At 41.3% G+C, this 26,280-nt stretch overlaps 1 protein-coding gene across 2 annotated transcripts; it reads right to left on the bottom strand.

Annotated features, from left to right (window-relative positions):
* Positions 1 to 25,640, bottom strand: LGMN (legumain). Of its 2 annotated transcripts, none has more exons than XM_027459274.3 (14): positions 25,503 to 25,640; positions 20,120 to 20,301; positions 12,306 to 12,403; positions 11,364 to 11,445; positions 10,243 to 10,328; positions 8,329 to 8,404; positions 7,963 to 8,025; positions 6,999 to 7,065; positions 5,193 to 5,311; positions 4,437 to 4,526; positions 3,581 to 3,778; positions 2,684 to 2,854; positions 1,509 to 1,576; positions 1 to 757 (listed from the first exon to the last, which is right to left on the bottom strand). In XM_027459274.3, the coding sequence occupies exons 2-14, from the start codon at positions 20,255 to 20,257 to the stop codon at positions 718 to 720; spliced, it is 1,296 nt and encodes a 431-aa protein (XP_027315075.1). In that variant the 5' UTR covers positions 20,258 to 20,301; positions 25,503 to 25,640; the 3' UTR covers positions 1 to 717. The 2 variants fall into 2 exon arrangements, with proteins under 2 accessions (XP_027315075.1, XP_071894464.1); XM_072038363.1 differs by lacking the exon at positions 25,503 to 25,640 and adding an exon at positions 24,131 to 24,154.
* Positions 25,641 to 26,280: the final 640 nt, after the last annotated feature.

Here is a 26,280-nt window from a genome sequence, read left to right as displayed (position 1 = left end):
TGTAGGTTGATGAAACTGCCAACTTTATTTTTATTCACAGACAATTCCTGAACTGTATGAGGTTTGTGTGTAAATACATTTAATTCTAGCATACTGGCACTCTATTTACAGCATTAGATACTTGTGGTTTTTCTTTGGGAAACAATGCTTTCTACCCAAAAAGGTTCTTGCAATTCACAGTTGAACTGCGCTGTTAACATTTGATAGTTCTTGAATGCAACACACTTCTTTAAACTGTTAAGGAGTTAAAGCTTAAAGAACAAACTTTGGTTTCTTCACTCAAACTGTAAATTAGTCACTGTAATGAATTCATTAACATTGTTAAAAAAAAAAATAAAAATTAATGCTTAGCAACAGTATACTTTTTTTTCCCAAAAATTTAAGTCAATGTTTAAATTTCACATGGATTTCAAATCACTGTTGGTGACTTGTAGTGTTCATCCAGAGATTCTTAGAGCATTACACTTCAAAACAAATCATCCATCTTGAAGCTCCACGTGGTCTGACAAAAGGCTCTGCCAAACCACCGGGTTGGCGGCAGGTGGGGATGCAGGGGAGAGCGCTGACAAGTGCCGTACTGTGTGTGGCCTCAAGTCCCAGCACAGCTCCAGGACAGTGGCTGACTCTTCGTGGTACATGCATGTGAAGTCTGGATTATTGCAGTTATGAGAAGTTACCACTTGCAGTAAGGGTTACACTACAAGGCTGCTGTTTCCATCAATATCCACGGCACACTTGATCCATGGCCAAGTGTATTCTGCAACAGAGAACAGTAATAGTGAGAATCTTTTCAAGCTCTCTCAAATTGTTTCCCAAACTGACTGGCAAAACAGCTCCTCGTCTTCTGGTTGCGTGTTCACTGCCTAAACTACCAGTCCTCCCTCCCATTCCCTACCCCTCTGATTTTCTCCCTCCCTTTTCTTCTGTGTGCGTGACTCACGAGGTTCCCGTCCCCTCACATGAACTACACCCTCCCGAATCAGAATTTCAACACCATGCTTCTCTTGCCACTACCACAGCACTTCAGCCTGGACCCTTATTTTCCTGTTTTCCTGCTACAGGATGAGGACCCAGAAGTGCTGTGGTCTTCTGAGTCAGCAGCTGAGGGGGCATAGGAGAAAACACAGCAATTCCCAACTCATTTTCACTGTGACATTGTACAGAAGTTGCAGGGCAACACCCATATCCTGTACAACCCATCAGTCATGCTATTTTGAAGTTATACCATGCAGTGGGATCCTCTGACTGGCTTTAATTTCACCTGAGGGTTTCCAACAAGGAAATTAAAGGCTTACTGGGGGGTAAGGCTTATGAGTGGGAGGGAATAACAATGTCGTGTCTTCCAAAATTAGCATTCATAGCTTTAGAGTCAGAACTTCATTAACAGAATGGTCAACAGAGGAGAGAATACACAAGAAGCCAGTAGCGTTAGGCTTCATCATCCTATTAGCTTCTGCATTTTAATAGCCACAGACAAAACTAGGCAGAGTGCCTGGGAACCTCCTTACCTCTCAATGGGGTATCCTCCTTCACAGACGTTGACCAAGGCGTACAGCTGTCTCAGGGCATACTCATACTGAAATAAACGTTAATAATTACCAGGATGACGAGCAATTGTTTATGCAAACTAAGTTGTGGAAGTACTTCAGAGATGCTATTGACATTCAAGGCACTTATTTGCAAGTCTTGACAATCTAGTACTAGACTAAATAGATCTTTCTTCTGTGTTCTTTGAACTTCATTAGGTAAATTCAGCTGTTGCTACATGTTACCCCTTAAGGAGGGCCCACCTATCTAACCAATCGCACTCAAAAAAAACACACAACAAAAACTCAACAAAGAACCCAATCAAACAACTGCCCCTTCCAAAACACTAAAGAGGAACTAGAAGTTTAACAGAGCTGTGTGACCTCTTAGCAGCCTTGCTGATAAGAAGTTCCTGCTAAGAGATTGCATCTGCTTTTGATTTGCAAATAGTACTTACATCTTGTTCAACTGGCAGCTAATCCCATTGTTTTCTGCTAAAATCAATCTTTTTTGCTGTTGATTCATCCTACCTGTCTGCTTAGGTTACCTTGCCTGACATTGGGGTTGGGTTTTCTGGAATGGAAACTGACCTCTGTTATTCTTGGCTAAACAGTGCCTAGCACAACAAGATTTGGTTCTCAGCTCGGATCCCAGGAAGAATAGACAGTAATAAAAGCCTTAAAACATACGTTGTTCTTGGGAGTTCAACCCCATGGTATCATGGATATCTTGATAGTATCAGCTAGGCTACTGCAAGGAACTATGCAATGTGCAATCAGAATAGAGAAATCTGAATGTACTGTGAATTCAGAGTGGTGCTGCTGCTATGTTCCTGTTTAGTAGTGATGCTTTAAGCAGAAATACAACGTGGCTTAGTTAATATTGGGATTTCTGAGGAAGGAGTTCCTGAAGGGATACCTTTACCTATTAGGGAGTATTTTTGTTTCCTTTTACTAAAGGTATTTTTAGTAATCTTCATCTACAAGCATGGTGGAAGTGGTTTCCTGCTTCCAAAAACATCAGTCGCCCTTTCTCCAAAACTAAGCTGTAAGACTGCCCCAAGCTAGCTTTTTAATAAAAGCTCATTTTGCAGACCTGCTTATGACTACTTGTTTTACCAGTATGTGTATCAGGTTGTATCTAACACTTTACTTACCAAGGGAGAGTGCCAGTTGAAGCAATGAGCTTTGAAGTGGTTCACCGCTGACTGGTAGCAGTCATAATTGCTGATGGTTGATCTGTCTGACAGAATTTGGTTGGTCTGTTCTCTTGATCCTGTTATTAGGGTAATGATCTTCCGCATGGATTCCTTGATAAATTCTTTAGCCTGAATATAAAACAAGAAGAACTTTAAAACATGCTTTTTCTGAGCCCCAATTTGAAGACTTTGAATTAAATTTCTCATTAAACCCTTCTTGGCCTTCAGCTCTTGGGATCTTTAAAGGATTCAATTTTGCCTCTTATATTTGGCTCAGTTGTCTGGATCTGTCTCTTAACATACAAAAGAAAACTAGGGAGATGAAAACACTCCTGGTACACAAAATGGCTCATTCTCCTTCTGGAGTTCTGCCAGAAGACAGTACCAATACTGGCTACACTTTTGCAGGAGCTTTTGATCTGGAAGACTTCACTTCTACTGTGACAAGAGTTTCTCTAATACCAATGAATAATTCCTCCCAGCAAGAATTTCTATGGAAGGCAATTGGGAATTTCCTGGCAATACAAGCTGTAAGGTTGACTACTGCATTTCCTTACATCTGTCTTGATAATTAGTACTTAACACGCAGGGAACAGATCCTTGAATTTTAAGGAAGAATAAACCATCAAACAGAGGCTACCAGTCTGAAGAGTAATTTTGTTACAAATTGCAAAAACTGGAAGAAATCCCACTGGTTCTGGGGTGTGACTTTGCTTTTTATTGACATAATAAAATATAATTGACATTATATTTTTATTTAGTATTGTTTTTTACTGACATAAATCTGACCTTACATGTAGTGTAGTGGAGTTTTTGTTGTTTGCTTTTCATTTAGTTTTGGTTTTCTTTGCTTACCTCCAGGTGCGTTTTCATCTCTGCAGCAATCTTCCTAGCCTCATACATGTCATTGGTAGCCATCAGCTTTCGTTTCATGATAGCAAGAGGCACATCAGGACTAGGTGTGAGGTCGTAGTGTTCTACAGGTGGCAGTGAAATGGGGGCAGCTTTCTTCCCCATGCCCTGAAACTGCATCACTTTCATAGAGGAGATACTCTGAAAGTTAGAAAACAAACAAGTAAAACATCAAGAAACTCCAGCAAGAAGTGCATCTTGGCTTTGCTGTGCAAAGCTAAATCTCTAAACTTGTTTTATTAGAAAAAATAAAGCAGTTCATAGGGTTGGAAATGGTGGTTTTTTATGTGTTTTTTTTTCTTCTGTTTTTTTCTTTTTCCAAGATCAAGGCTGCCAAATATCTAGGAACTTTTATTTCCAAATCTCTAAAGGGAAAAATACTGTCATGTTAACTAGCCTGGTATTCTGACAAATATTTAAAGTATTTCTATAAACACATTGAATAAACAGGACTATTATAAATGATGTATCACCTCTTAGCTCCTCCCGTTCAAGGGAGGAATGTGTTTTATTAACATTACAATAATATTCACAATATGCCTGGAAGTGGCTACCACACTTCTTATACTTGATTGATGTGAAGAGTTATATCACAGGCAGAGCTTGAAGGACAACTTGTATCCTGTATTTCCTTTAGCATCAGGATCATCAGCTCTTCGATGCTAAGTGATTTTCTGTGTGTGTGATGAACAGTTTCATTTCCGAAATCAACAGATTACATTGTTTTTAAAGGGACAAATGTGTAGGGCAGAAAAGGTTCTAAAATACATCTGACCAGGAAGCCCACTCACATATGTACCTTGTTTCCATACTGCATCACATGGCTGGTGTTGGTGCGTTTCTTCACCAGCTGAAACTGCTTGTGGAGCGTTTCTTTTCTTAGATCCTCCTGCATGAAGAAACTTCCATGTAATCACAACTACTTAAATTCAGCTATTATAAAAATGTGAGGAAACCTAGAAAAGGTCTTGGGTGCCAGCTTGTAGAAGGAAGTACAGGGCATGAGCTATACAACCTTTGAAACACATAGAAGTAAAAATGGAAGTGAAATTTGATGGGGTATTCCCAAATTGCTTTTAGTGAGCACCTAATCTCCCAGCAAATGTGCAAGAAGGGAGAGGGCTCACATAAGAATCCCGGACTTGTTTCAATATGCTATATTCCATGCAATATTCCATGATGCTAGCAAGTGGGTTAGCTACAGTTCAGTATGTAAGGAGCTCTGATGAAGAGGTACAACTTACTGAACTGCCCAATTTGTTTAACAAATTTGGATATGTTGTCTCGGATTAGTAAATTAAGATGATGTAAACTTGAAACTAGAAGCTAGACAGTTTCTAATCTTACTAATAATATATTTAAATACATTTAGTTGCCCAAACAAAAATTATATGGTTCTGAATAGTAGATAGATACTTTTATTGACTCAATTTGTTGATTTCAGTCTCACATGAAAACAAAGATTTTCATAAATCCTTTAAAAGAACTTTTATTTTTTTTCTAAGGCTAGTGATATTCACGCAGGGAAATGCAGAAACTTTATCTACTAACTTACCATATCTGAATCTTCCATCCAATTCACGCTGTACCAGTCACCGAGATAAGTCTGCCTTTCATCATCATAATAACATGCGTAAGAAGACTCCCTGGGATTGGCAGCAGTTGTTGCATAAACTGTAAGACCAGTGGAAAGCAGGTTTTGGTTTTGTTTTATTTTTAAACACCCCAACCCTTCCATGATTTATGATATACTAAATATATAATATATACAGACAATATATTTGCTTAAGGATTTTGGTTGTCAATCATTTACTTCTAAATAACAGGAAGAAGAGAAACCTATAAGCCATTTCGTTCATCAGCGTCAGTGCTGTTTAAGAGCTCCTTCCTTGCTGCCAACCGTGTGGTCTGGGGCATTTAAACAAGAATATGCACTTCTTGGGGGAAAAAACTGTCAAAAACTACTCTTCAAAGAACTACCTGACAATGCACACTGACAGCCTATTTACATTTTCCTACAGACATTTTCCTAATTACAAGGATCAGAATTTGTTTCCAAGCTTAGAATAAATCCTATAAATCATCTTTATTCTAGAAAATTCTTTTTCTAAGAAACATTCTCTCCAGGATAGCACTCTACACAGAGGGAAAAGCTAAACGAACTTCTACAAGATCTGACCCAAACACAGCATTTCCAGTCCTCTCTTTCAGAACAGAAATATTTTAAACAATTCCTTGTAGATATTAATACAAAAGCTATTGTGGCTTTTTGCCAAGGTCAACTCATTGCATATTTGCATGACTGGAGAAAAGTCCAAGTTTCAGAATGAAAGAAGTTGTGCATGTTTTTCCTATTGCTACTGTGTTGCTTCCACTCGGAAGGTATCTACAGTTTAAAAGCCAAAAAGAGTCTCAAATCCTGTCTGTGCAGTAAAGTGCTCTTTCTTAGCATCTTTTACATGCTTACTAAGTAACCAGTTAAGGTTTGCAGGCCACAACTGAAGGCCAGCAAAGACAGCTTCCTATTCTAATACATGAATTGTCAATTTTCCACCTTTGTAAATCAGTAGTAGAGCTAGTAATGAAACCAGTCACCAGACTGGAAATTCCTAACAGAATAAACTTTGAAACATGCTGATTCACTGAGCATTTTTGAAGAACCTCTGCTATGAAACATTCTGTGTGAACTTTCTGCAAATCCTTGACAGGGCTGTAAGTCCAGGTGGCTGCTAGCCAGACTTCTGAGCAAAAGACCCAGGAAGCTGCGGACAGGCCTGTGCTTGGGTCTTCCTTCGAATCAGAGCTTCAAAACCATGAGAAAGCCAGAGCATCTGGTCTCTCAGACATGAAGCAGAGCATGAAAGAGTTGTGACTCCTCATGCTAATGAAGGCTTAGCTCACAGCTCTACAGCAGAGAGATTAGAAACCCTGAAAAATCATTGTTGCACTTCCTGTATTACCAGCCAAATCAGGGTAGCAAACTGCTTGGCAATCGCGTACCATGGTTGCCTTTGCTACTCAACGAAACCGTCAGCAGGAACTTCATCCCTGCTGTTAAACAATGCTGAAGCTGAGAAATGTCAGTATAAGCCAGGTGCTACCTGTTAAGGGCAACCATGTAGTTTCTGAAAAGAAGTACTTTTTCAACTTCTCATTTGCAAGAAACCGAAAGCCTACACGGTCTTTCTAGGACTCCGTTAGTTCTTTAGAAGGAACTTCTCATAAATGGAAAACATTTATTTCTCTAACTCTTGTGCATCCCTGCTAAAACTGTACATGCAAGTGCCTACAACCTCTCCTTGATACAGTATCTGTTTAGGTCTTGCCTATGACAGGTCCATTCAGCTAACTGATTGCTCACCATTGATATGATCAGCCAAATGATTCATCATAGATCCAGACTCACATGCTTCAATGTAAAACACCATCTATAAAACAGATCAGAGACCTTAAGAAATTCGATGAGCAAATGGATGAAAGTCCTTCAGTATTTTTCAGCTGTAGTTAAATGGCCTGTCCTGATATTCCCAAAACAAAAGCTATCCATAATGCTACAAAAACAAAACATGAAAGTAAATAGATCCATTTTTCTTTTTTGGGAACTAACTATATAGAAAAGAGAAAACAATCACAATAAAAATACGCAAACCATCCCTATAGAATCCATAGGAATCTGATGACCAATGTAGAAAGCACAAATCAAAAACATGGTCAATCTTTAGACCCAGCAATGTACCACTATTACATGTACATTTCTGGAACCAATGGCCACTTACGTGGTCCTAAATACAACAGCCATAATAGACAGATTACCATGGAAAGTTGCTTAAAAAAAGCTACCAAAATGTTCTAAATATTAGTTTTTCAGTTTAAAACAACTTGTGATGAAATAAACACACAGAATTTTCTAAGAAAAGGTACAGTCTCTTCAGCTACATTAGTAACTGTACGAAAAACATGAGGCATATCAAACTTCCTGTAGCAAGAGCACAGTCTGAAGTGAACAAAGCACAGGAAGGACAAGTCAGGTACACATTATGAGGGTGCGGTAGTTAGAGATGTTGTTTCTCCACTGCTGGTCAGAATATACACGTTATCGAAAGTCTGGGCTACAGCTGTGCTGCATCAATTGCAAATAGCATCAGTGAACTAAAAGTGAAAAGGGAAGAATTGGAGAGGATCAGTCCTGTAAGTTCAAAATCCTACTTCAAGTTTAATTGTGCGGTATCAGATTCCCTGTGCTTTACATGACACTGGAACTGAAGACAAACCACGCTCCTCTGTGCCAGCCGCTCTTTTAATCACACAAAGACATGCTTCTTTACCTTTTGGTATTTCTTGTGATGATACATGTACCAAATAGTCTTATTCAAGTCCTTCACGTGAAGCTGTAAAATAAGAAGGCTTGTATTAAACTTGTATTAAAACCACTGATGTTCAGCACACACAATTCATTTAATAGTAATAACTACCAACTGTTGTAAATACATTTGTTCCTTCCCTTTAAACATATCTACAGTTTTGTACTTTTGAAACACAACACTCTAGTATTTACCACTAGAAAAAATGGGTCATGGTGCCAAATGATGACCCAAAAAAATGGAATAACGAGGAGAATATTGCTCCGCATCTTTATTGCATCAAGATTTTTTTTTATTACAAATGTCACAGTACTCCCCCATAATACTTACATCGTCATCAGGAAAAGCTAGAAGTCCTGGAGCTCCATGGTCAGTGAAATAAACAAATACATGATCCTTGGGACCACTGTAAAGAGAAAATAGCAAACAAATTTTTCTAACCCCTCCAACCTAATTTTTACCACCATAAACACTGTCTGCTTATCAATGCCAAGGCATGTCAAAAATTGAAAATAATGCAGCTGAAACACCTCCTGCTCTCGGTAGTAGTTTTTCCTCCTAAAACATACTACTTCATATGCTTATGAAAAGAAATGAATATCTGGAGGAGCAATAAAAGCAGGAGTATATGGCTATTCCCCCAAGCATGGGGGATCAGTCATTTACACCTCATGTTTCAGACTGAAAACTGGTTGCTGATCAGGCAGAGGCTAGTACTTGGCAGGAGTACAACTGTTTTTTAATGCTTGTCTGAGGAATCTGTTTTACTGTGGGCATTTTAGCAAAAATGAAATCATTTCATAACTAAGTTATGGTAAGGCACCAGTAACACGTGATAACCATAAAAACTTTTAATAAGATCCTTATGTGTATTTATGTTCTACCTTGTTGTGATCCATATGGCATTAGATAGCCAGCTCAGCATTGCCCTATGTCTTCACAAAGAACTGATCTATAAACAAACTCACCCATTTCACTAGACTGGTATTTGTCCTATCTGGCTCTGCAGATGGTTGAGCACTGCATGCTTTGAGGCATGGATGCCCTAAGGTCTGCGTGGCACACTGTTTGCAGTAGAATTTTATTGCAGTGTAAATCAAATAGATCATGTTTTTGATACTAAGAACTTGTCCTAACAGCCTGATCTGCAAAGGGATTTTTCTTATGAATCACCTGGAAGATTCTCTAGAAGGCTTTCAGGCAGAGGAAAACAGTTCTTGCCCCACCCAAGAGCAGAAGTCAGGGCACTGACTGAAATTCATAGAACAGAGCTTACTTAGCAAAGGCTGGGAGGCATTTTTCTCTCTCTCACTCTTGACTGTAAGTGCAAAAAATTGGGCCAAGGTGAAATGTAAATAACTAAGACTTTTGTAACTGGGTTCAAGTTGTCTTCCTGAGCAGCTAAGAGTCTTTGGCCTTATGCATATCCACTCCTTTATTTGACTTATAATTTCAAGGTTTTACAGGCGAGGTGTGTTCTGAAGTAATTTTTTTTTTTTAATTAGGCTAAAGAATGTTCTATATTTGCTGCTTGGCTCAATGTAGATACTAGAAAAGAACAATCTTGTAACTGTACAGTGATTTATTAACTTTTAACCTATGTGACTTGCATAGATTATTTTCTATCTCAGCTCTTCATGAGGAAGTTTAAACAATTGAGAGCAATAACTTATTCAACTCTTGCCCTGCTCCTTCACTGTTTTTATTGTCCCCAGTGCCAGGGCAGTACTCTTCTATTTTGTTTCATTGCTTTGTCTCTAAATTGAACTGTTGGATGAAATAGGCACTTATGTGATTTTACTTACTTAGGCTAATTCTTCCAAATGGTCAAATTCATATTTTAAAGTTTTTACAGGAAATAGTGTAAATAGAAAATTATAACATGATATAACTGTCTGCTAACAGTACTGTCAGAAATATACCACACCTTAGAAAATAGACGTCATACTTTTACATCTTACATTTGTCATCTAAATGACAAATATTGTAATATAGCTGACACTGTCCTCAAGATTTTTTTTATATTTTCACTTATACTGGACTCAATACCAGTCAAATGTCAGCAGTTGCTTGTTGGTGCTAGATAGTTTCAGAAACCAGAACCATTGTATCTCTAATACGAATGACCTGGAATTGCTGCATTCACGAGTTGTAAAAGGCTCTAATTTACGCTCTTCTTTTGCTGAATTCAGTGCCAATGTACAACTACACATGCAATTATTTTCTAAATGAAACTCCTCTTACCTTTTCAATACTTTTCCTGATCCCACACCTTTCATGGCTTCCTCATCCCCTCTAAGAACAGCAAGGAAGTTCTTTGGAGTAACATCCTAAGAATTTAAGAGGATTTAAATTAAATGTGATCATAAAAACAAGAACACAATCTTCATTCAGAAAGATGGTTTCTGAAAGTTAGAATCCATGCATAGATAGCAAGTTTAGCTGGCCCTTGATGCTCAGAACAGTACTTCTTCAGTTTCCTGTATTGCTCATACTGGAAGTAATTCCTGTTCCAATACTTCAGCACTTAAAAAAAATAAAAATAAAAGTGCAAGCCAAGCTGAAAAAGTGTTTTTGTATTAGAATGAATATTTACTCATTCTGTATAGTTATAATTGGAAATCCACATTTTTGTTCCTACTTAAATTTCTGGGGATAAAAGAAAAGTCTTACTGCCACTATGCAACACAATGTTCATCGTTTCTCGAGATTTTTGTTCTGGTGGTAAAGCCAAATAAAAAGCTCCTGCCTTGCCCCACTTTCACCTATCTCTTCAGCCCTACATTCAGGTCCCTACCATTACATTACGCTGGCAAAAGAATTTCTGGATCTAGTCTTAACTGTATTACTGATATGGTGTGGAATAAATAAATAAATAAAGATCCCTAAATAAATAATTTTGATTTTAGTTTCACTGACACAGTTTCCCATCTTGAACTTAACACTCCACCCTCACCCTTAACTGTTGGGTTGCATGCACAGACCCTTCCTTTCAACCTATCACCAATAGCACATTAGGCACTGATGACTCACTCAGATACCGAATCATGAAATCACCAAGTGATTGCATTACTCTTCTGACTTAATGAAACAATTCATCTTAAAAGAGCTGTTCTTCAGATTGAGTTATAACAATTTTGAATGAAAGACAATGTAAGGATTTGCTTTTATGACCACTGCTTTACTTCCAAACATCTAGTGTTTACATTCATCTAATGAACACGGAACTTTATGCCAAATCATGCATGATGGGGATTTTACACTATGTACATTTTAGTGTGCAAGGTACAGTCTAAAAGGATTTATCCAGAGCACTGGCTAACACTGAATCTTAGCTTCCTTGAGGAATGAGGTTTCATTCCTACCTCCTTCGTATAGTCCTTTGGCACTCCAGCATACACATCTGTGCCATTAGGTCTATTGATGACAATGCCTTTTGTGGGATTCCTGAAAGTTTAAAGGGACATAAATATGAAGAATTAGTAATGAACTACACAACAGCCACAGAACAACTAGAAAAACATTTAAACTGTCCTGCCTGGCAAGCTTACCTTAGACAGTACGAGTACTTGTGCCATGTGTTGTTAAGTCAACACAGAATGCAAAGAGCTTTTCCCTTCAGTCAGTTACAGATGCTCAGTTTAGGTGTCTTTGCCCTCACAGTACCTTCAAGTATCCTACCTCAGATTGCGTAGATTAATTTGAGGATACAGGCAGGTGGTCTGTTATAGTATTATTTCCCTGCTTTCAGTCTTGTCTTTAATGCCCTTTATTCTCTGCTCCCACTGCTGTTGTGCAAATGAAATCTGCTGATTTCTGCTCAAGTTTGTTTCAGAATTAAAGGCTGTATAAGTGAACAGTTTTATATCAAAAGCAATGACACACTCCAGACAGTGACCAAGGATGTGACATATACATTTCTTTGTTCAATCTGCTTTCTGGGGATTAATCAATCTGATAACATCTTTTCAATAGAAGCTCAGTCATACAGAGCTTCCCCATGCTTGTGTTTTTAGGTTATCTGCTGAAAACTGTTATGCCTGGAAGCTAAGATCAATTGCTCTCATAACAATGACGAACTGACAAGGAGCTCTGGAGTCCTCAGTATCAAAGATGCTGAGCTGTGGATAAAGGCTTAGAAAGCTCAAGAGCATGTTACAAAGCAGACCTACTGTGCTGATGCATAAAACATCTCTGTGCATATCTCAGGCAGTTTTAAAAACTGGTCCTACAAAATTACTACAAACTCAAACATATGGCATATTTTAGCAAAGATAGTTTGTTACCAGCTCATGTTCAACACTTACTCATCATTATCTGCAATGTCATCATACATCATGACAATGATCTGTTCATCTGGAATTCCATTTCGGTGTACGATCTGGTACGCATGGCACACGTCTGCCTAGAAGTAAGCAGGTTTTCATTACTAGCTTTAATGGAGACTTTAATGGACCTTTGAGAACAGAAGAAACAGTTTGCCAACCTAAGATCATGCTATTGTCCAAAAGAAACTCCATCCTAGTATTTTAATTTCAAATTTAAGAGATTGAGGGTTGTTAGAGGGCTGAAATGCACAGGTTCAATCCAAAACTCAATGTCTTTCTCTAACTAGCAATAGCTGTATTAATAACAAAGACTATGATTAAAATCTCTCCATCTACCTTTTTCAAATTCCTATTTATACAGAATCCAGAAGTTAACTGATACTTGTTATAAATAACAAAATTTAACAAAAAGTTCTCGGCAATGTTCTGAATTCTGCAAGGAAATCTAAACGAAAACATTGTGCACTGACAGATTCAAAGCAGAGGAAGGAGGAGTTGGATTTCCACCAATTTCAATTAGTTCTGCACCAAGCCTGCATGAATAAGCAATAAAGACTGTCCTTGGCTTAAACAAGTACAGTTTACCAATCTCAACTCTGCAAAGATTTGGTTTTAGTTTGTTGTTTTTTTTTTGTTTGTTTTTAATTTTGTTTTACTACAAAACAAAACTTTGTTTTTAATTTTAGTTAGGGAAAAATTCCTTTTTAATTATGTATTTCTCATAAAGCGACACCACAGCAAGTTCAGGGCAAGAAAACATTTCCGTGGAAAACAGAATTGCAAGCTTTCTATTCAGGCTGTTTTTCTGACCTGTAGAGGATATGAATAAGCACATTTTCTTTATAGAACTGTCTTCTGATGGCACAGAAACAGCAATACTCATTAAAGCACTACTACAGTCAAGTATGAACCTCTGTCAGAATGTTAAATTCATAGTGACCTCAGCACATACTTTTTTTTTCTTTTAGACTTGCAGCCTGGGAATGACTGAACGAGTTATCAGCAATCACACTTAAACTCCTGAACTACAAAACCCAGATGCAAGAAAACCTGTGCAGATTTAACAGAAGAAACCTCACCTAACAAATAAAAATTCCAAATGTAGGCAAGAAGTAAGCTTTAAATCTTACTTCTGCAGAACTAGTCTAGTTTGCTAATTCATACACCAAACTAAAGGGGCTTGTGTGGTCCTCCTAAATTTTAGTTGACTTAGGTGCATTAGCGATTTCCACTAGTTTAACTAAAAAGATGCTGTAAAATCCTGCCACTTTAAAATTCTTCATCTCCCAAGTGTGGCTGAAAAACAGCTGGCAGTTGTGCAAGACTCCGGGAAGGGCGAGGCACATTCACTGTTAAGGAACTCTCCCACAGCAAAATCTCTTCATGCAACTAACCCTGAACATTAAACTATCCTTCCGAAAGCCATTCCATTTCCTACTCCGTGAGTCAGGCTAGGCTTTCTCCCACCTGTCCCAAGCAATCCACACTGTTCAGAGTTCCCCATTTCCTTGTACAGCACTATGGCAGCTGCTGCCTCGACAAGTCAAAGGCAGAGGTTAAACCCAGTTATAAGGGTACCCCGTGTGATACAAAACACTAGAGTGCAGATTTGACTATACATATATTTGATTTTCAGAAACAAGCCAGGCCAAAGTAGTAGAAAACACTCATCTGGGCTTCTCTACACAGCCTGATGAGTAGATAGATCATGGCTCTCCTCTCACCCTCGAGACACAGTACACTGCTTCTGTTAGGCTGACAGAAAGAGCTGCAGGCTGGCAACACAAGGAGATGCTGAGGCTTATTATAGTGACAGAATGCCAACATATTCAACTAGCAAGTGTCTGTGCTCCCATAGATACGTGTCTGGCCCACAGGAACTTCTGAAGTACTCTAAATTAATACCAAAGTACCCAAAATTAGTTCAGCTTCATAAATGAATGTCAACAGCCTTTTTTGGTGACTTCTTTTCCTTCTGATTCATTGACTGTTTGCTCACTATGTCTTGTCTCACTCAGATCTTGGTGGTAAATTTAAATTCCCTACTGTGCATGAAAACACATGAATTCCCAACAACCTTGACTTATGCCTGTTTGGGGTTTGTCTCAACCTTTTAAGGCTTCTGCTAAGAGAATTGTGCCTACTGGTAATGCAATGGTACCACCAACATAGGCTAGAGTAGCAAAAATACATTTTGCTGCTAAAATTCCTTTGGTTTAGCTAGAATAAACATTCAGGTTTTGAGCAAATGACTTTTTGTGTGTAAAGTTAGCTGACCAGACAAGCCACCTTTGATGCTGGTCATATGCTTGTCCTGTTTCCTCCCACACACAGAAAAAAAATAATCTCTATAAAACCAGAATAGAAACAGCCTGCTGCTAGAGTAGGGAGGCATATGTGAATCTATTTCCTGTTGATCAGTAAGTGCCTATCAAATATTGCTGTTTAAGCCTTGTTTCTTCCAGAAGTATTTGTGACATGGCTATACATGTAAAACCACCCTAAAAGAGACAACTAACGTTGTTCCTAGTCTCTAGTTGGTGTTATTCTTGTTGATTTTGTAAGTGAAATGAATGCTATGAACATTTGCTGTATAAAACCATCACTAAATGCAAGTCATGATTTTGTGGTCATGATTTGGTGTGGGTAGCAGCTGTCCTGTTAGCAAGAGCAGAGAAGAAGGAGAAGGTATATATAGTTGTACAGCTGCGCCTGCACAACCCAGCCCAGGTGCCAGTCGTAAAGGAAACTGTTAGTGGGACGGTTCAGATCTTTTATTCCCAAGTTCCTCTAAACCTGTTCCTGTATCAGCAAATTGCTATGGAAGATCTGTGCTTAAATTCACTTCAGTAATTAACTCTTAGCTCTTGAAATCATAGGGATCAGAGGTGGAACTCCCCTGTTATCCTGGAATGGGCACTGGGAGAAAACTCTAAAAGAAAACAACAGCAACAAAAAAAAAAGGCAACCATCCTCACTCTCATCTGTCATAAAGCTGTTTAAACATTTCAGTGACACAGCTTTTGAGCAGAATGCCTTTTTTTTTTTTTTTTTTTTGACAGGTCTGAGAGTGTTGTCCAAGTGCTTCTTGAACTCCAGCAGGCTTGGTGCCATGACCATTGCCCTGGGCAACCTGTCCCAGTGCCCGACCACCCTCTGGGTGCAGAACCTTTCCCTAACCCCCAGCCTGACCCTCCCCTGTCCCAGCTCCATGCCGTTCCCTCGGGTCCTGTCGCTGTCCCCAGAGAGCAGAGCTCAGCGCCTGCCCCTCCGCTCCCCTCATGAGGGAGCTGCAGGCCGCCATGAGGCCTCCCCTCAGCCTGCTCTGCTCGGGGCTGAAAATGTCAGCTATGCTTCATTCCAGCCCTTAAACACCAGTCAATCAGTCAACACCCATACCTGTATTAAGGATTTAGGAAAGCTTTTCCCATAGCTTCACTTATAATTTGATAAGCACAGTGAGGAAAAGCTAATTGAAGCCGAGTAGCCAAGGCATCCTTTATGTCCGTTACCTGAATGACTGGAGAATTAATACGGACTGTCCTGAACTAAGGAACTGCTCTGCTTCATAGTGCCCAAAACTCTTCATAAGCACAACCCCTGACCCATAAAGCTCACTAAATGCAAGACTAAAAACAGTGACCAGAAATAAAACCATGTATGCAAATTTAGAAGCTTATATTTTCAGCATTTTAATTTTGCCAGATTTTTTAAAGCTATTTTCCCTCCTTGAGTATGTGCTCTGCCTTTGGTAGGACTGCATTTCACAGCAGGCTTTTCCACTGACACTGTTCGTTTTTGCCTTTTGGGGTATCCAGACAGAATTGGTCTGTCTCTCCTCTTGATCTACTTGTAAAACCAACTTTAGGTTAGAGTTAGCTGGTACAATCACAGCAGTAAGAACAAGAAGCACTGGTTTTGTCTAATCAAAAATACTAAAGATATGGCTAAAAACACTGAAGAACGGAGAATCACCAAGCATAAGTCTATATGTAGGCTAGCTCTGTAATAACAGGGAGTCTATCACATTAGACTGTATACTATACAAAACATTTAACATTTATGTTAAGAACTTGATCAGATAACTGTAAAAGACAAGTTTTGCTCATCCTGGTGTGGAAACAGTCCCAGTTTAGGCACCAAAACGGAAAACAAGTGCCCTGCAAGGTGTGAATCTGAAGCATAGATAAGTGCAAATAGTGGTTTTTTTCCTTATCTTGCCTACACTTGAGGTTTGCACCACTGACAGCGGATTCTGACCACTGACAGATAAGTCTTAGAAGGAGTTTCAGATTCCTTGAGGTTACAGGTGCAAACTAACTTTCTGCAGGGTCTGCACAGTCTTTACAAACTTACTGCTGCTGGAGTCTGTACAGTGTTCAATGATGGACTACTTTCCCAAAAAATTTTCATGTATGAAATTAGAGACATTTTTAAAAATGAACCTTCTCCCCCTCCTTTTACGGTTGCGTAGTCAGACGAACACATCCTGTCACCAGGTAACTACTGCGGAAGGCAGCGGAGTACGTTTTGACTGTGCTGTGTGCAGACAGCATGCAAAGCAACTGGAGCTCACAAAACATGAAGTGTAATACATACATGCAGTGCTATGTATTAACTGTACACCGAACAGCTGAACTGAGCAATTGAAACCCAGATACGTGTCAGCTGAGGTTTCAACTTACAAAGGGATATTATGAGTGCTTAGTGGCATTTAGGAAATAGTGTCTGGTCTGGTAATAAGTAACAGTCACATTGAGTATCTACTTACGGGAAAATTCACATCTACAAATTCTTTTGTATGCAGGCTAGATCAGAGAGGTTCTGAGGAAGAAAGGCAGGGGCAGGAGGATAAAGTGGATTAGAGTACAATGTATTTTCTTCTGCAATTTCTCCTTTGGAAAGTAGAAGAATTACAAAGAATCAAGCAAAGAAATCATCAATTCTGAAGCACTGCATAGTTTTCTGTTAGTACAACTATTGCTCTATTGAAAATTATTATTCTACTGAAACTTGTATGTTTACTGTAGCACAACTTTCATGACGGATGAAGTATAGAACTGGAAGTTCAAGTCTGGTTCGTGGTTCCAGTGAACACGTCATTTAAACACAGTGTTTTTGCTTCCTTAGCTGGAAAGCAGGGAGTACTAACACATGCAAAGACCTTAGTGATCACTCTGCATAACATTTCTAAAAGTCTGTAAGAACTCCTGAGTTCTCTGCAGTACCTTTCCTCTTCTGTCCAACTCTCCTCAAAAGTATCTATTGTTCTGCCAGTTTTCCAGGGAAAAAGTTTTCCTAAATTTCTGATATCCCAGACACCCTTTTCCAGCTTACACTTTGTAGCACACACAGTTCCCTGACCAGCTGCTGGGCCTGTCGCAGAGTATGCCCTCCTGCCAGGGCTGCTCACTCCTGCCCAGCCCCTGAGGTTGGCCAAAAGAGGCAGCTAGACAAGACAGCACAGGCTTCTGACGTGTTGCACCTCCTGGGAACTAACTCTTTTGTAAGAAGCTAGGCACACTGACTTGCCCAGAGCAGCTCAGTAGGAGCTCAATCCCATTATGAAGGATCCATCGTGCTGACTCTTATTTTATAGCTGATTTTACAACTTTGACGGGATTCTTAATGGTGTTCTAATTTTTGTTCCAAACACTAATACTATACCTGAAACAAGAGGTAGGGGTTAAAATACAGACGTTTCTAGGATTTAAATATTACAGGTATTTTGCATTGCTAGTCAATGTTCTCTCCAGAAATGAAGGTATTCAAAGAAACCCCATTCTCAATTTTCTAACCCTGAAAAGAATCTACCTAACTATGAGCAAGTGACCACGTTCTGAAGTTAATTTGCTGGTGTGAAATTCTGACTTAGCACTGGACACAAATACTTAAGGTTACATCTGGCATCCTTCATAACTTCCTTATACCTGGCAGACGTACTTGCTATTGAAGGCCCACCAGCAGAACTATTTAAAGCCCTGTGGCTGGGCCACTGTAGAAAAGGAACTCTCGTGAACCACAGCTTCCAAAAAGTGATTTTATTTAAGAACAAATATTGCAGCATTAACTCCTCCTAGAGGAAGTGAGCCAATAAGACTGATTATACAGCAACGCAACAACCAAAGCACGACTCAGAATAATTACATTTAGACATGCCAGGAGGGGCAGTGATAAGTACAACACTAGTGGTTTTGCAATTGTTTTCTGTTGAGATTTCAGCTTTAAAAATACCTTCCTTCAGATTTCATTTGCAATAGGAATAGTCTATGATAGGGCTAATAATACATCACTTATGGCTATCTGGTAATGGTTACAGTTCAAGGAGCTGCCCAAATCCCTAAAGCCAGTTTGTCCAAACATTAAGCTAGCATTTGCCAGTAACAGGTTCTTCTTCAAGTGCAAGAACGCTGTCAGTCTGGTTCACCAAGTTTTATGCTCATTACTGCACAGAAAGTACCAAACCAACTGTGAGCAGAGAAGGAGGAGAGGCATAAATTTAAAAGCCAGCATGCACAACGAACACATAGTAGGTTTGTTTCTCTCTCAGTCAACAGAAATGAAGAAGATAAGGTCTCTATATCTTACAGGCAGCTGCATTAAAAATAATCATTACATAGCAAGTTTCAATTGTTCAGCAAGTCAGTTTGATATATGTACCCAGAACATTTACTACAGCCTAACTTCTAAAATACTGGTATTGTACACTAGTGTGTCAATCTCTGTTCCACCTTAACTAACAATAGTAAAATATTTTTCTAACATTTAGAAACATACTTTATGTTTCTTTTTGTATGCTTTAAGTCAGAATTAAATAGACTGTGTTCTCTATGGAAGCAAGATGTTCCCATCTAACAAAGACCATGTTTAAGTGTAGATGAAATCTGTTTAAGGGATTGCCCAAGAATTCCCCAAAGGAAAAAAACTGCTCCTGACTAGTCTCCTGACTGCTGATTATAAGCCTTGAACTTAATCAGAGTTAAGTCACAGTCCTGTCCATCCTGACACTCGCAATCAGACCATAATTCCACAACATTGCCTTTGACAGCAGCGTCAATTTTCAGAGTTCCTGTTTCCTTTTCTCCTCTTTCCACTCTGCACCCCAGTGCACTGTATCTTGTTGTGGCAGCACAAGTCTGTAGCCATGAACTGCTTGCCTTAGAAAACAGTGAGCAAACTGATTCAGGCTAAAAAGAACCCTTGTCCTTCACCCCACAAAAACATACTGTAGATATATAGCCTTAGCTAAGACTTTCGCTGGCAGAGAAGAAATGGAGATATTTCATGTTATGATATAAGAAATCAAATGGACAGAAACATGCATGTCTCTCAAAAATGAGGTTTAATTCTAGACATCACTTACTCACCTGCAAGTTGAGGTCAGATGCTCTAGCATGGTAATGGAATATTTAGCCTAAATGATACAGGTGTCCCAAGATACAGAAGTGTGTCTAGAGGAAGAGTACACCTCCTGCTGCTAATGACAACTTTTCAGAAGATGAAAGGCTGGACAAAGTCTCAAGCAAATAAATTCATATTTATTTGAATTTCATAGGAAAAGCAGAGGGTAATTTTGGGGATGAGAATGACAATAAAAGAGCAGGCTGTGCATGAATCTTGTTGCTGTTCTTTTAGAATACTCCACACACTCCTGGAAGTCCAGAAGTGGAAGCACTTGCTCAAATGACGTATGGGCTGAGCTAACCTAGGTAGCTACCATCTCCCTGCACATCCCAGAGCAGGCATTTTCTGGAGCATGGTCAGTGTCAGCATGTGGGACCAGTGGTCCTTACCTGGTGTCGATAGTTGTACCAGCCATTTGAGCCTGCAACAATCACCACCCAGTGCTTGCCTCCATCTTCAGGTTCTTCCAGGGGGAAGGTGCTGATGCCCAGAGCACAGCCCAGCAGCACAACCACTTCCAATATCATCTCTCTCCTTTATTTATTCTGCCAATGGGAGGAAGAAAAAATCCCTAAAGAAGTTTGAGAGAAGTAGATCAGAGGACATCAGTCAAAAAAAAACAAATCCAAAGCAAACACCAGCAGTACCACAAGAAGGGCATCTAGTTTCAAGGACAATTCAACCCACAGTGTAATTTCTGGTCAGATCTTTCCTTAGCACCAAGCTGCTGCTAGTTACAAGACTTTTCTGTCAGCTTTCAAATCTAACTGAAAGCAGTCCTGAACAGTACAACCATGTCTTTCAGCTCCCTCTGGTTGTTTTGTTCTATAGTAGCTGGCAGTGACTAAAATCTCTAACACAGGACAAGCGCCACTATCAAGCATTTCATAGATGATTTTTTTTCAGGGTAATACTGCTCTCTTGGTCTTTTCTGCTTGGATAATTTACTGGTTTCTGCTGACTGGCAACAAGCCCATTATCATGAAGTCAAATCCCTGGTGATGTGGGCACAATGATGCACAGACACGGAGAACTGCTTGGGAGTGCAAGGTCAGAGGGCCACAAAAGCTCTCTGTACCCACAGCGCCAGCAAGGGTGGGGACAGCCCTTAGTGCTGTTTTGCGCAAGATACAGCCCTGCTGCTGAGGCTGGGGGGAAGTGCAGGCTGTGAGAGCCTCGTGCTATTTGTGCAACCTGTTATGCTGGTGGAGAGCAAATGTGAACGGGTACCACATGAAAGAGCAGTATTCTCATCTATTTTGCACAATGGTTAAGCGTATGCACAAGCTGCACGGTGACAGAGTAAGGCCTGAGCCTGTGAACCCAAATTCAGAAAACCAGAGCCAGAGAAGAGTTTCGAATCCAGGCAGAAATGGCATTTTCTGCTTTCTTGAGAGGACTTTCTTGAGGGACAGGTAGCGTCCCTACTAATCGGCTGCCTGAGCACCTCAATTGTCTGATTAAGTTTGCTACAAAACGAAACCACTTGACCATATCTAACAAAAAAGTTTGCTTTTTTGGTTGGGGGTGAGTGGGAGGAGGGTTATGTTCACCTGTCACACAGTCTGCTGCACCCAACGTGCCATCCTAAAGCAAAGTCCCCCTAAGAACTGCATGATCCTGTGTGGGATTTGATACTGGTCTGGTTACAAAAACAGATTCTGGAAGTTGATCATTGCTCACACGTACATAAGAGGTTTTGTAAGAGTGGAATAGTCAACTTAGCGTGGCTTTTACTGGAATAAAACCTGGGAATTCCCCAAACATACTGTGTCATCAGAAAGCTTAACGCCAAAGCTACCACTATGCCAAATAACTAAACAGTACCAAAGTCAGTATTGGGTTACCATACTACGTAGTATCAGCTCCACACAGCCAGAAACATCCATGTGCAGCTCCTCAAACGGGGCTGAACCAGAGAAGTAACCAGCCTGCTCCCAAAGCAGCTGCGTGTGGTGAAAGCTGCTCACGTAACGCGTAGTATGGCTCTTTCTGAGACTGGATCTCCTCGTCACCACGAGAAGCAATGCAGGTGGTAATAGGAAAGAAAAAATTATACATATTTTTGAACTTTTTTGTTTTCCTTTTTGATGGAGCTAGCACAAAGTGAAGGAAGTCATGTTAGCACACTGTTTTTTCTACAGGAAGAGCTATTACCACACCAGTGAACTCCAGAACAGAGAGGGGAAAAAAGAATTGTTAAGTGCTGTGACAACACTTCTTCCAAAAACTCGTTTGAATCTAGCACACTTATCTTTCTGGAATAAGCCTCTGCTGGCACTGCCTGCAAGTGTGGGATTTTGGAGCAAGAATGATACTTGATAACAACACAGGGTTTGCTGAATTATTAGCTACTTTAGCAGTTAGATGTACATGAAGGAACGAGCAGTAATTTCCCGTGATTTGATAGAAAACTACAATCTCTCATGTTGAGCTGCATTTGTGAATTCTTGTCATGGTGCTGCCAAAGAATTTGTATGCCAAGTCTGCCTTGTCTACCTTGTCACTTCTCCCGATGACTCAGATAACATACTAACAACTGCCTTGAGGATGGGCTGTGCTTACAACATCCAGAAACAAACAAAAAAAGGCACCTATTCTATTGCCTATATCATGGCTGAGAGTCATATCAAGTTGTTCAAAACTTTTGTCAAGTGCCAAAATATGCCATAGATGAACAAACCTATTCCTCCCCACTATTCGGTTTCAGGGATACCTGACTCCTGAAATAGGAGACAAGAAGAGAAAAATGAATGTATTTTAGACCGTACACATAGAGATCTTAACTGAGTTTGACACGCTGGAATATAAAGCCAAGTTTCATGCGAACAGATCCCTCAAAGCTCAGCATTTGTTTCACACGAAGAAACCTCTTCCATGTTAATTAAAGCACAACTTCTCACTTCTCCAGCTAAAATCATTCGTACTTACAGAAGCGCAAAGAGGAACTAACCAGTTCAAGTGATACTGAAGGGCTGGAGATCCTGGCACATGAGGCTTAGTTCTTGGAGATGCAAACCACAAACTCAAATTCAGTGGGTACCAGGAGAAGCTGCGGCACTGGCAGCCGCTCGCTGGTCAGCACAGTGCAAGGGCAGAGCCCAGCAGAGAGGCACCCGGCGCATGAGGATGGCCACTGCTGGCACGCCACGCAACCGAGTGACTTCAGAGAAAACACGCTCCGGAGGGCTATGGGCTGAACTGGAAACAGTGTGAGTGTCTCAGCTGATGGATTCACAGCCTGGACCACGCTAATGCAGAGCTCTTGCTGCCAGGACCCCAGGTGAGTAGGACGGGGTGCTCCAGCTGCCAGCCCCGCGGAACAGATGAATGAATGAAGACTGAATATGGAACGAAGTCTAGGTTACCAACCCACCCAGGCGGTCCCTCCACGAGGAACTGAACAGCCTCCCACGCGGCACAAGGATACGCGGATCCTCACATTTCTCATCTCTGCCGACACGAAATTGGGAACGATACAGAAGTGATGGGAAAAAAAAGTGCCAAGCGATGTTTGCACTGTTATTAGAAAGCCACCCGTGTTTTGTCATGGATTATTTAGGGTAGAAAACACTCCTCTCTTATAGTCTCTAATGACATAATTCCACTTATCTTTTTCCTTTGCTATAATTAAATCGTATTAACAATAGAAAGGGAAAAAAAAAAAGCCTAGACACACCTCAGTGCATTAACAAGCCACAATTAAGAAATGCTCTGTTCCCCAAGGTTTATCGAGGAGCTTTTAAGATAGGCTTAACCATTAAACGCATGTGCAGTGGGAATAGGTCTTTCATTCCTCGTTTCCAAACACTAGAGAAAAATAAATACATATTTCTGCTTGGTTTAAAGAAAGAAAGCCTTTGATTGCTCAGGCAGGCAATTTAAAAAGATTGCATTCTGAGTTGTGTTGAAAGAGTACTTGACCCACAGCTGAGAAGAGAAAGTTCCCGTCACATGCTATGTCTTCAGGTTGTATTAGAAGAGAAACCAGCTTGGCTGACCAGCTTACCACAGGCATGCAAACAGCCTTTTTTTTTTTTGAAAGCAAGGAATAAAGTATCTGTCACGAGCCATCCTAACTGCATGCAAAGCAAGAGTCTTACTGCATAAAACAAACATGACCAGAACTGAATCCATCGTGATCGACAGATCAAGCATAGCAGAACTGAAAATTCACAAGACCATTTTACAGCTTTGGTTAACCCCCCAGAAATAGGAAAGCATTTCATCAGCTCTTCTTAGTGTTCCTAGCGGAAGAGTTAACCTTGCTTTGGAGACCATGTCAGGAGCAAGGCACATCTCGCAGACACAGTGGTTCAGCATCCAACCCATGCACGCAGGACCATCGCTCACAGTTCGCACAGCCCCGGTAAGCAGTGTGACCAGAGTAATTCACTCACCTCTTAAAACCTGCACGTCCTCCCTGAGGTCCCTTAACCATTTTGCATTGCATTGCTAGCACACTTCCCTGACTTACCATCAGAGGGATGCTTAGCAGCACCTCTGGAAGCAGCCAGGTCTGCTAGGATAATTCTGCTGGCCAGCAGCCTGCTCCCGCTGCGTTCCCAGCCTTTCCCTAGAGAAGCGCTCCACTAAGATCAAAAGTCTGAGAGCAGCAAGACACCAGCTCACGCTACAGAAAGTAGCTCATGTTGATCAAAGTATTTTCCACTGGTGTTTAGAGAGCTGTTGACACCCCAGTAGCTTAAACTCCAAACAGCTCAAGCACAGCCTCTAAGAGCTGCATAAAGAGAAGCCGTATGCACATTTTCCCTTCATATGAATTAACAGCAGTCCTGGAGAAAACAAACAGCCTTAGCTGGTGCTGATCAGCTGATCACTCCAGTTCTTGGAAATCTTTTTTTTTTTTTTTTTTTTTCCCAGCTGCTGTTCTTATGACCTTTAATTTTCAAAGCATTTTCATGACCTGTTAGTGTTCAGAATCAAGCCACGATTCCTTTTCCCAGGTAGTGCTTGCGCCCAGCCTGTCCCCGCAACATTTAGGTGCTGACTTCTGCAAACCACGCGACCCGTGACAGCCCTCCTCGCAGGAGCCTGGTGCCTGCAGAGCCCTGTCAGCAATATGCTACCTGCTTGTGCCGTCCGGTCCGTGGGCTGAAGCACCGAAACCGCCTCAGCCCTGCAGAGTTCGCCTGATTTTCTTTGTACACTTCCAGAGGAGGAAGGAGAAGTCTTTGTGACCGCAGCCTCCGATAAGCTACGTTTTGAAGGCCATGGAGATTACGGTCTCTGTTGCAATACAATTATTTACAAACTCTGCGTGTAAATACTTTATGAATCAGCTTAATTGATTAGGACTAATGCATCTAGTGGTTAACACACCCTCAGAAGCTGTATAAGCCACTTGCAATGCAAAAGCAAGAATCGATTCCTGCGTTATCCCTGAACAACTCCGAGCATTTCCAGCGCTAAATCAAGGCACCCCAATGCAATGCTGGACTCACCCCGCTGCGTGCGGGCTCCTTTCCCCCAGCAGCAGCGAGGCGGCACCATTTCCCAGAGGAAAAACAAAACAAAAATAAAATACAGGACTCGCCGTGCCGGACCCGCTCCCGGGGTGACTCCGAGCAGCTCCGCCCGGTGCCGCAGCTCCCCACGCGCCTCCCAGCCCCCCGACGCGCTGCCCCGCGCTAATTACGGGGCTAATTAGGTCCCTCAATAGGAGCCCTGAACCCCCCCACGGCGTAACACGGACCCCCGAGCCCCGCTCTGGCTTCCCCCGCCCGCTGCCCGGTCCCGTGCCGCCCTTACCGCGCTGCCTGCGGGCCGCGGGCGCTGTGATTGCTGCGGGCGCGGCGCGGGGCGCACCGAGGCCACCGCGGGCCGCGGCGGGCGGGCGGGGGCTGGCCCCGGCCAATGGCGGCCGGGCGGGGGAGAGGCCGCGACGCCCCCGCCCCGCCGCACTACGCGCCCCGGCATGCCGAGCGCTCCCTCGAGCCCTAAGGGCAGCGGGGCTCGGCGCGCGAGGCACGCTGGGAGTTGTAGTCCACGCGGCTCGCGTGGCGCTGTGGTCAACTCGCGAAGCTGTGGAAGAGGACCAAGGGCCTGGGCTCGCCCCGAGGTGTTTCACCCCCCCGGCTCTAGTGAGGTGCAGGAGTCTGCAGGCAGCACCACACACCGGTGCAGGGCTCTGGCCTGGTGGCTCCCCTTATTCTGTGTTACATCTTCCGAAAAAGCTGAGAAGCTCTGCTGTAAAGTTATCTCGTTTTTTAATGAAAGAGAACAAAAAATCATTTTTTGGGAAAAAAAAAAAAAAAAAAAAAAGAGCCACATGCTACTTGCCCCATTACCCACACAGAGAGGAGCACACCTGCTTCCGTCACACTGGGTATCGGTTCGAAAAAACAAAACGATTTGTGAGCAACCAACCGCATTTTTGAATGTCTGCAGAAAGTCGTGTGTCTGCTCTGAATTTGCCTGTCTCATCTGCACCACCTCAGCTTTGGTTAGGTTCATAAATGTAAAAGGTCGGTATGCATTAATCATCAGTGATTTGTAGAAGTGCACAGTCCTGACATCACACTGTTAA

This window comes from Anas platyrhynchos, chromosome 5 (genome assembly GCF_047663525.1).
Source record: "Anas platyrhynchos isolate ZD024472 breed Pekin duck chromosome 5, IASCAAS_PekinDuck_T2T, whole genome shotgun sequence".
NCBI classification, from domain to species: Eukaryota; Metazoa; Chordata; class Aves; order Anseriformes; family Anatidae; genus Anas; species Anas platyrhynchos.
Note: the sequence above shows the minus strand (reverse complement) of the source record. Positions and strands in the feature narration are given on the sequence as shown.

Excerpts from the sequence above, each read along its gene's own strand:
- LGMN (XM_027459274.3), bottom strand. The coding sequence starts at position 20,257 with ATGATATTGGAAGTGGTTGTGCTGCTGGGCTGTGCTCTGGGCATCAGC. Across the intron at positions 5,312-6,998 it reads TTTGGCTGATCATATCAATG|TTTATGCAACAACTGCTGCC; the intron begins GTGAGCAATCAG and ends CTGGTCTTACAG. Across the intron at positions 758-1,508 it reads GGAGGATACCCCATTGAGAG|AATACACTTGGCCATGGATC; the intron begins GTAAGGAGGTTC and ends TCTCTGTTGCAG.